The 10,071-nt window shown below is 54.7% G+C and overlaps 1 protein-coding gene across 2 annotated transcripts in view; it reads left to right on the forward strand.

Moving 5' to 3' along the window:
* The window catches only part of ANXA6 (annexin A6), a 15,698-nt gene extending 8,888 nt beyond the window's left edge, over positions 1–6,810 (forward strand). Inside the window, exons 15-26 of one of the 2 annotated variants that reach the window (XM_009561306.2) lie at positions 133–214; positions 469–563; positions 1,006–1,119; positions 1,658–1,748; positions 2,473–2,552; positions 2,746–2,799; positions 4,064–4,081; positions 4,900–4,996; positions 5,272–5,367; positions 5,665–5,723; positions 6,003–6,125; positions 6,443–6,810. In XM_009561306.2, the coding sequence (XP_009559601.1) occupies positions 133–214; positions 469–563; positions 1,006–1,119; positions 1,658–1,748; positions 2,473–2,552; positions 2,746–2,799; positions 4,064–4,081; positions 4,900–4,996; positions 5,272–5,367; positions 5,665–5,723; positions 6,003–6,125; positions 6,443–6,502 (969 nt within the window). In that variant the 3' untranslated portion in view covers positions 6,503–6,810. The remainder of the gene's footprint in view (positions 1–132; positions 215–468; positions 564–1,005; positions 1,120–1,657; positions 1,749–2,472; positions 2,553–2,745; positions 2,800–4,063; positions 4,082–4,899; positions 4,997–5,271; positions 5,368–5,664; positions 5,724–6,002; positions 6,126–6,442) is intronic. The other variant, XM_009561314.2, reaches the window with a different exon arrangement.
* Positions 6,811–10,071: the final 3,261 nt, after the last annotated feature.

Consider the following 10,071-nt stretch of genomic DNA (forward strand, 5'->3'; position numbering starts at 1 on the left):
ACTTGCTTTGGCCTCGGCTTACCAGGTGGCACCTTGCCCCTCTTCCTACTTCCCTGCCTCTCTTGCCCCTTCCCTCTCTCCGTCCTGCCTGGCTCAGGAATGAACCCAACCCCCTCTTCTCTACATCCACAGCTGCGAGGAACTGTGCAGCCCGCAGCAGGCTTCAACGATGATGGGGACGCACAGGTGCTGAGGAAGGCGATGAAGGGCCTGGGTAAGTGGGGACCATGCACCCAGCCCCTTCAGCTCCTCAAGAGCTCCTGGGGCAGAAAACCCGCCCTGGCCCATGTGTGTAAAAGCCCTGTGGAGCAGAAAAAGACTCAGTTTTGGAGCTGTGGGAGCTCCCTCTTCCCCATTTCCAAATTATGGGGGGGACAGAGATGTACCCACAGTTAGAAGTGACATGGTGTGGCTCTGCTGGCCGCCTCAGCTCTCCCAGCTCTCCCAGCGTCACTGCTGTCATTGCAGGCACGGACGAAGGGGCCATCATTGATGTGCTGACACAGAGGAGCAACGCCCAGAGGCAGCAGATCCTAAAGGCTTACAAGGCTCACTATGGCAGGGTACTGCTGGCTTCCTTCCCACTCTGTTCCTTCTGCCCACACTCTGACCCCTCCTGCATGAAGATCTGCCCCTTGCTGAAAGAAATCCTGCCTGGGGAGCACCTGGCAGCCAGGGCACCTGCTTTGCTCTGTGGTGACTCCCACAAGGAAGACCAAGTTGTCAATCATCCTCCTGTTGTGGGTGATCCACCAGCACGAGGGTAGGGCATCCCTTCCCCTTCGCTTGGCCAATCCTCAGTCTCACACAAAGGGCTCCAGAGCCAGGATCTCCCTAGAGCCACCTCCCAGAATATCACCTTAAACAACACCAAGCATCTTCCCAGATATTTCCCACCTCCGTGCTCTCCTCCCCTGTTCTTTCCCTGGTGTTGCTTTGGCTGGTCCATTCCTTCAGAAGGAGCCGGGCTGGGCTGAGCTGAACTGCACCCAACTGCTTTTGCAGGACCTGATGGCAGACCTGAAATCTGAGCTGTCGGGGAGCTTGGCCAAGCTGATCCTCGGGCTCATGTTGACGCCGGCGCAGTACGATGCCAAGCAGCTGAGGAAGGCTGTGGAGGTAACCGCCACACTGGTGGGATCAGCTTCAGCACGTGAGAACAAGGCGGGTTTTGCTGTGGTTATATCCAAACTGCCAGCAGCCCAGGGCTGTGAGCGCACCCCAGGAAAGCAGAGCACAAAGCACCAGGACAAAGACCTAATTTGCAGTCAAGATCTGCTCGGAGTCCAGCTAAGCCTCTTTACAGCCCAGCCAGCTCGTGTATAAAGCCTCTCAGGGAGGCCTCCCACTGCTTTAAAGAGCATCCCCAGGCTGCAGCAGGAGCAATGCCCTGCCGGATGCAGGCAGCCACAGCAGAACCAGGGTAGGGCTAAACCAGTGGTGTGCAGCACTATCCACCAGTCACACCAGCTGGGTCTCCACTTGGACACTTCTGTGCTGGTTCCTATCAGCACTTGGGACCATTTGCTGGACATGGACTCTCAGCACGTGCTAGTCCTGGGGTTAGAGAAGCTCCTCCTCACCTGGCACTGGTGGGGTGATGCTGCGGTATCCAGCGGTGGCACCTGCAGCATCCCACCATGCTGCTCTCTTCCAGGGGGCTGGCACAGATGAGAGTGTCCTCATTGAAATCATGGCCACGCGGAACAACCAGGAGATCGTGGCTATCAATGAAGCGTATCAGGAAGGTACGGCAGAGGAGGGACATGGGGAGCACTCCAAATCCTGGGCATGGATGGCATTTAACACTGTACAAAGCCTTCTTCAGAGTCCAGGGTACAATTTTTGTTTCTGGGCTGGATTCATGGCTTGGTTTTGTGAAGATCTGTTAGTGCCTTCAGGAAAGAGCAGCTTGTTCACCTTATTAAAGAGAAGTGGAAACCTGGGATGAGGCTGGCAGCAGCCCTCAAATCCACCCTGTGATTTCTCACCCCCACACCCTGCACCCCTCTTTCCCTTCCATCATGCCGCCCTTCTCCCTAGGGAACAAGAGCTGCCAGCTCCAGGTTGAATCCCCAGCCCATTCTCCCTCAGAGAGCCCGTGATTTCAAACAGAAAGCTCCGTGGCTGGTCACCCTCAGCAGAGTACTGGTCCTGGTCTCTCTCCACGTCACGGTGACATGCCCCAGCTCTGCCACCACCATCTTCTCCCCTGAGAGCTGTTTCACTATGACCCCTTTCTCTCAGGAGCACCTGGAGCAAGAGGCTGTGCTTGTGGCCAGGTTGTTAGACCTGCTGGGCTGATCCCCAGGCCTGAAAATAAGAGATGGAGGCATCTGCTCCAGCCACGCAAAGGCTGAGGTGTAGTCACCACCATCCACAGGCCCCACGGGAATCATGGCACAAGAGGCACTTGGGTGGGAAGCAGATCCACAGACGAGGTGCAGGGCTCAGCCTTCTCCTTCTCCACAGCCTACCACAAGCGCCTGGAAGATGACCTGAGCTCTGACACCTCGGGGCACTTCAAGAGGATCCTGGTCTCCCTGGCTCTGGTAAGAGCAGGTGGGGGTTGTCCCCTCCCTGCCACGGGGAGTGGTGGGAATCTGCACGGCATGGCTACAGAGGAGACAGAGCATCACTGCCTGTCTGGGCAGCGCTGCTGGACCCTGTCTGCCACCCTCTCGCTTGAGGCTCTCCAGGAGATGTCCCTTTCCCAGCTCCATGATTTTTCTGTTAAACCGACAGGGCAACCGTGATGAGGGACCAGAGAACCTCACACAGGCGCATGAAGATGCCAAGGTAAGAACAGTAGTGGCAGTGCTGTCACAGGCTCTGCATTAAAAAGATGGGAATGTTGGGATGGCATTCTCAAGGAAGTGAATGCTGCTGGGGCAGGATCTCTGTCAGGTGCAGGGGGAGGGTGCCAGGTGAAGTGACACCCTTGAGGTAAGGCTCCAGGCCTTATTTCTCATTCCCTAAGCTCTGCTGCTCCATGAACAGAGGAGCTGCAAACCATGAGAGCAGCCCTGAGGCTCAGGTGCAGGGAGCTCCCAACCAGGACTGCACCATTTCTTGTGCAGAGCTGCCACTCTCAGGTCCAGTAACACACGCTGATGCTGAAATCAGGCACTTGAGCTCCAAAAGCAGCTTTGGGCTGGTCTGTAGGAGCCACCCACCTCTTAGTCTTATGCATGGGGCAGCCCTGAAATCTAAGCTGCTTTTCATCCAGGCAACATGCCAGAATGCCAGCCCCAGCCCTCAAACTTGTCTTTACTGAGCTGTGATGAGCCAAGAATGGAAAGGGAGGGCTCTTCAGCTACAGTGCTGGGAGGGTGGGAGGGTGCTGGGACCTCACCGCCTTGGCTCAACTTCCAGTCCCAGGAGACCTGTGACCCTCAGCCTCCCGTTCCTTTTGGCCAAGTATTTTCTGAAAGGAGCTGGGAAGCGAGGCGCAGGCATGCTCTCACTTGGCTGTCCTGCCCCAGTGCCGCTTGCTCCATCGCATGCTGGCAGCCTGCAGACATGTGGCTCCCCCAGTAGGGCTTCTGCCGGCAGAGGGAGCGGATGCTGCGCTGCCTGCACCCTGCCACATGCACTGCTGCTCACCTCAGCCTGCTGCAGAGAAAGAGAGAGACAGGGATGGCAAACACAGGGACGAGCCAGGCAGTTGGCCTGCTGTCGAGCTGTATTTTGACAGCAAAGCTGCCTTTCCCCTCCTCCCACTGCCTGCGCCTGGCAGACATGGGCAGGCTGGTGTGAGCTGGCTGGCTGCCATGCAAGGATGCTCCCCAAGGAGCAATGTGCTGGTACCCAAGCCCCAGGGGTGTGGAGCTTACTTTGCTTTCCCAAAGTCCAGCCCCCACCCCAGGTAGTGGTGTAGAGGCCAAACTGGAGGAGGACATAGGTCCTAAGATCAGGCTCACCCATGGGGAAGAAAGGTAGCTGGAGACAGGTCATTTTAGGGGGTTTTGCTCAACTTCCCTTGCTTTGTCAGGGAAGGATAAACATTGAGAAGCAACTTCTGACCCTGTTGTCTTGCTGTCTCTCTCTTTCTCTCCACCAGGTTGTGGCTGAGACCCTGGTGAGTGCCTGGCCTTTCGCTCCTCAGCCTTCTGCTTGTTTGAGAGGATGCTGGGGTTCTTGGGTGCAGGGCTGGGGCTTGGAGGAGCAGCCCCACACACTGGTTCTTTAGGCCATGCAAGCTATGCTTGATTGTGCAGGGCTCCAGAGTCCTTGCAGGAGGATGGAGTGGCAAGGGGACAGATGGAACCTGCACAAGGGAGCTTCCCTGCAGTGCTGAGCAAGGAAAAGGCAGGGCAGAGGAGAGGGAAAGCCACCTTCCTGCTCTTGAGAGGGCTGGGGACTAATTCTATCTGCATGTAGGACATGTTCCTGGCGGTGTGGGGCATGGGGCTGGCTTCCTTGGCTCACCAAAAGTGGGAAGTGGGGAAAGGATGACTTTCTATTGCAATAGCCTAATGGGCACAGTGAGTACAGCATCCTCGCTGAGCCCCGCAGCGGCGGTGGAAGCTTTTACACCCATGGGCAGCACTAGTGTGGGCCAGGTTGAGGGAGGCTCCTGTGCCTGGCAGCTCTGAATTCCCTCTTCAATATTGGCCACCTTCAAAACATCCTCCTCAACATACAAAAAAAAAAAGGGTCCTAACTGGAAAACATATTTTCTTAGAGGTAATGTGTGAGTGTGCAGCTGTGCACCTTCACACCCACACCTCTTCTGGGGAAAAAAAAAAAAAAGCTATTTTCCTGCTCATAAGAGGCCACCCTCTTTGTGAGAGGGTGTTTAGGACTGGCTGTCCCGGAAAGAACTGTTTGACATCTTTGCCCCTCTCTGCTATGCCTGCACCCTGGACCCTTTTTCACTCTTGGTTGCTCTCTCAGAAACTTGCTGATGTCTCCAGCAATGACTCCAAGGACTCCCTGGAGACCCGCTTCCTCAGCATCCTCTGCACCCGCAGCTATCCCCACCTCCGCAGAGGTAAGACCCCATTTCTCCATCGCTGCCAACTCTCAGCTGCAACACAAGTGCTTTGATTTGGGCTGGATGGGACTCCCAGTCAGCAGGATGTTGGGGTGGTCCGGTCTCCCCACTGGTAGGAGGAGATGGTATTTGGGGTGGCTGGATGAGGTCAGCAAAGTCTGCCCTTGTCCTGTCTGGTCCAGAAGTCTCCATGGTTGAGGCTTGGGTCTCCTGGATGCCTAGGGCTTGGAGTGAATGACTTGAAAGTGACCCTCACCTCTCCCCATACCCAGTGTTTCAGGAGTTCATCAAAATGACCAACCATGATGTGGAGCATGCTATCAGGAAGCGGATGTCAGGAGACGTGAGGGACGCCTTCCTGGCCATAGGTCAGTGCCTGGTGGCTGCTTCCTCAGGGCTGGGCTGAAGGGAGGAGGGTGGGCAACCTCTTCACTTGTGTCTGCCAAACAATGCAAAGGCAGATTCCTGCTGCCTGTCGGTCATGTAGACTGCCAGTGTGGCATGGGGTCGGGACATTTAGAGGGTGTCCTATGGGGTCAAGTCTGCACCCCTGTATGAAGGAGGTCTTGCAGCTGACCCAGTGAGTGGCACAGCTCCCTGCTGTGATGTGCTCCCTGGGTGCTGTGAGCCAGGAGCCCATTTTCTCTCCCCTCTGTGTATTGTAGTCCGGAGTGTGAAGAACAAACCAGCCTTCTTCGCTGACAAGCTCTACAAGTCCATGAAGGTGCAGTTGGGCTCTCCTGGGGCTGGGCTGCGGGAGGGGGCTATGGTGGGCAGACACCCTTTGAGACTCAGTGTTTTAACCCCACAGCAGTGATGGGGTCTGGCCCCAGCTGTCCCCAGCAGGGCAGGGCTGAGCTCAGAAAGCTGTGGTTGGCAGGGCACACAGCAGGCTTCAGCACACATCCAAGGGGAGATCCACAGCTTGGACTGTGCTGGAGATGCCGGGAGGGTCCCTGACCCCAGCCCCTCCAGGTTTATTTGTTCAAGCTCCCCTTTGCAGGGTGCTGGCACGGATGAGAGGACCCTCACCCGGATCATGATTTCCCGGAGTGAGATCGACCTGTTAAATATCCGAGGAGAGTTCATAGACCTGTTTGACAAATCGCTGCACCACATGATTGAGGTGAGGGGAAGTGGGCATCCCTCCTCAGCTTGTCGCCTTTGCTGGCTGAGCCCTAGCCATGAGCCCTGCAGGGACCTGAGCCATGAGCGGCACAGGGGCTGAGCATTGCCTGGGGAGCAGGATCCTGCCCCAGCCAGCCTTGGTGTTGGCAGATCTGGGTGTAGAGGGGATGTGCTGACAGCTTCCACTGCTGTGTGGGTGCCTGTGGGGTGGCCAGGGCGTGGAGCTGTGCCTTTCCCATGCTCAGCACCTTGAACTGGGCTCCCTGGGTGCTGTCATCAGCAGGAAGCTCTCTGACGTGGGTCTCCTTCTTGCAGAAAGACACCTCTGGTGACTACCGCAAGGCTCTGCTGGCCCTGTGCGGTGGGGAGGATTAGGTGGCCACAGAAGCCCCTTCTTCGTGTCTGAGCCAGCACGCACGCACCCACCGCCTTGATGTCACTGCAGCTTCGGGGGCTTCAGGGGATGCTCGGTTCCCTGCAGCGGACAACTCACTTTGTGCTGGAAAGCAACACTGCATTGCAAGTGGGGGAGTCTTGGGGAGGGAAGCAGAGGGTTCTGGGTTGGGGAATTATTGTCTGCCTCAGTGCAAAATAATTCACACTCAAACATGTCACTAACCCAGGAATTTACCCAGATGGAAAGAAAATTTTAAATGTCATAAATAAAACCTTACTGTTGCTGACCCTGGGGCAAGAGCAGTCCATTTATTGGGGCAGGTTTGGGTGGGAAAGAACCCTTGCTGAGAAGTCCCAGTGTCTCCTTGCTGCTGCAGGCAAACGTGGGCAGAAGCCCTGCCTCAGCCCCAGGGAGGGTCCTGGAGACCCCAAAGCCCCTCTGAGCACCACCACAGGGTTCCCTGCTGCTGAGAAAGGGGCTCGAAATGTGTCAAGGGCTGGCAGCAGCTGGCAGGGATTTTGCTGAGAGCTTCAACTCATGCCTCTGAAAACCCCCGGCAGAGTTCATGCTATTGTGTGTATGACGCTTTTATAAAACAGAGATACAAATCGGACTTGATGGCATCCACCCGTCCTCGTACATGGTTTCCTGTGCTTTCAAGCTGCTGAACAAGCAGTTGAAGGCACATGCCATAGAGGCTACACCCCCAAACAGTTAATGTTTGCACTTCCCCCCAGTGCCCAAGAGAAAAGAACTGGAATTTCCAAAAGTGGGAAATTCCAGCACTTTCAATTGTTTCCAAGTCGGAACACAAAGTCTTAAATACCCAAGTCTTCCTCAGAACAGAGGAGTGAGGAAAGCTTCACCTTCAAAATATCAAAGCAGCATTAGGAATAATAACACGATATTATTATAACAGTTCAAAACCAGCTGAAGTCAAGAAGCACCAACATGTAGAGACAAACTAGGGAACCTGAAGCACCTCAGACAGTTGTTATTCCACTGGAAGCTCCCTTGATGCATTCCTGTGAAACATCCCCTTATAATAAAAATCACCTTTCTCAGGGCAAAACAGCCTGGTTCAAGCTCTTTCCCACAGAGACATGGGCTCCTCTGTCTTGCCCCTGTGTGTAATGAGGAATGGGCATCCCAGTCCTGGTGGCACCTGGGTGGGTTGAGCACACCCCATGCCCACAGCAGCTCACAGGTCATTTTCTTGGCTGGGAACCTGCTGCAAAGGCTTTGAGAGATGCAGAAGATGTTTTGAAAGGAGGATATAACTCTGATCTTCATCTGCGTGTCTCTTCCTGTGGCTCAGCACCACAGCTGTCAGCTTTGCAGCAGAGGCGTGAGGTTGCCAGAGAGCAGAAAACAGCCAGCAGCCTTTTAATCACTGACTTAAGCATGCTCAACAGCCTCTTTAAGCATAGGATATTCCAGCATCCTGCACCCACCCTGCTGGTGTTGGTGGCACACCTGGGTTTGCTCATGGTGGGCTGCCCTTCCAGGGAGAACCACCAACTCGACTGAGCTGCCCATCCCAAGAACAATGCCAGGAGGGTGATGGCATCTTGGGAGGCACAAGCATGGCCTCTGGGACTCACTCTGCACCTGGGACATTTTCTTCTCGTTCCTCACCCTCACGCTTTCTTGCAGAATTTGATGAACTTGTAGCCAGCTCCTGCTTGAGACCTGCTCCCCTTTGGTGTCATGCATCGCAGTGAATGCATCACTCACTGCCAACCAAATTAAACTCCTGTTGTCTTCCCGTGCTGGAGAGCCTGAGGACTCTGTGCCAGGCCAAAGAAATGAGATGCTCTGGTTAAAAGCAGCCAGGAGGAAGGAGGAGGCGCTGCACAAAGATGTTGCTTTAGAAGGACTCCAAGCAAATGAGAAGAACCTAGGACCAGCAGCACCAAGACAAACTGCAGACACGGACACAGAGAAGCCCAGAGGAGTGGAAGAAACCAGGTAAGAAGCACAGGGAAGTGGCAGCCAAAATGTTACACGTAACCTGTCACCTTACCAAAGGATTTGGGATGGAGTGAGAGCAAATTGCAGTGAAACAAGGAACACTGAATCTAGGAAGGAGAAAGAATATGTTTGGCCTAAGACAAGCCTGGGGAAGGGAGAACACTTGTGTTGTTTAATGCCCAAATCACTCACTAGCAATTTATGTTAGTTTACAATAAATTAAATAAGAATTCCCTGAGTGAGCACTGTTTTGCCCATGCAACCTTCTCTACAGGTCATGGACCCTTCTGACAAAGCAGCTTCCTCCCTGTAGCATCCTGGTCTCTAGAGAAAACAGACTTCATAGCACTTCTCTCCAGGAACACCTATGCTCTGCCCGCTGGCTCCAACCAGCCCAGTCCAAGGGCAATCAGTGGCAAATCTCATGCCTTGCCTCTGTTATCAACACGAAGGCAAGCGGTTCAAGAAAGGCAAGGAAAGAAAAAGGGAGGATGAAACGATGAGCACCAAAGAAAAGGGGAAATATTCAAAAGGCTGTGAGCCAGGCAGGGGCTGGAGGTAGGTCTGTGCTGGCCACCCATCCTTCAGTCTTCCAGGCTGCTGCAGAGAAGCTGCTGCCAGGTTCTGGGATTTACACACCAGCATCTGGCACACGGCTGTTTTGCACATTGACCAGCAATGCAGGGGGCAAAGGGCTCACTTCCAGGCAAAGCCAAAGCCACATTTCATGGGTTGCAACATCAAAAAAAACCCCACAAGCCTGTGTTTGGTGTACAGAGGGTCAGACCTCTTCCTCTGAGTCAGCACTGGGGGCCACTCTCTTCACCACCAGATCCTGGGAGGAGCTGTGTGTTATGCAGACACAGGTGGGACGTTGGCCCAATGCTCCAACATGCATCTCACCCACCATCCTCCCCTTCTCCCAGCGGAGATCCTAGCCTTGAATCTTGGAAGCCGAGAGAGGTTTTTTCTTCAGCTCTTCCTCTCCCCAAGCCAAAGGAGGAAGCAGCAGCCTTGCCCCTCACATCCATGAGCTGCTTACTGGGCAGCCTGTTCCCACCGGTGAGCTGAGGCTGGGGAAATGGCTGAGCTCATTGGGACTGCTCTCCTGACACTGTCATCCCTGGAGTCAGCTTTCCAGGACATGATGACCACTGAGGAACCCTTTTCTCAGGCATTGCAACTGGACGAGAGGAAGAGGGGGAAAACCCCTTTGTGAATGCTGTTGATCTTGCAATTTGGACTCTGAATAATTCAAAGCTCAAGGTGCATAAGGAAATTCTTTGACCACTCCCAGACCCAGTTCCCACAGCTCTTGGCATATCAGCTGTGGGGCTGCACCAGGTCCTATCATAACCCATCCCCTGCTGACTGTGGAGGAGTGAAGGGGAGGATGATGAGGTTGTGGAGGAAGGCAGGAGGTGGTTTCTCCTGAAAAGCAGGTGACACTGAGCCTTGCCTCACACTCATTCAGCGAGAGGGTAAACCCAGCAAAGTGAAAGCATCCCTGGAAAGCCACTGTGTGACTCCAGCCCCCTGCGAAAGTGGGGCACTGCAGGAGGTCTGGAGGAGT

This window comes from Cuculus canorus, chromosome 14 (genome assembly GCF_017976375.1).
Source record: "Cuculus canorus isolate bCucCan1 chromosome 14, bCucCan1.pri, whole genome shotgun sequence".
Classification (NCBI taxonomy): domain Eukaryota; kingdom Metazoa; phylum Chordata; class Aves; order Cuculiformes; family Cuculidae; genus Cuculus; species Cuculus canorus.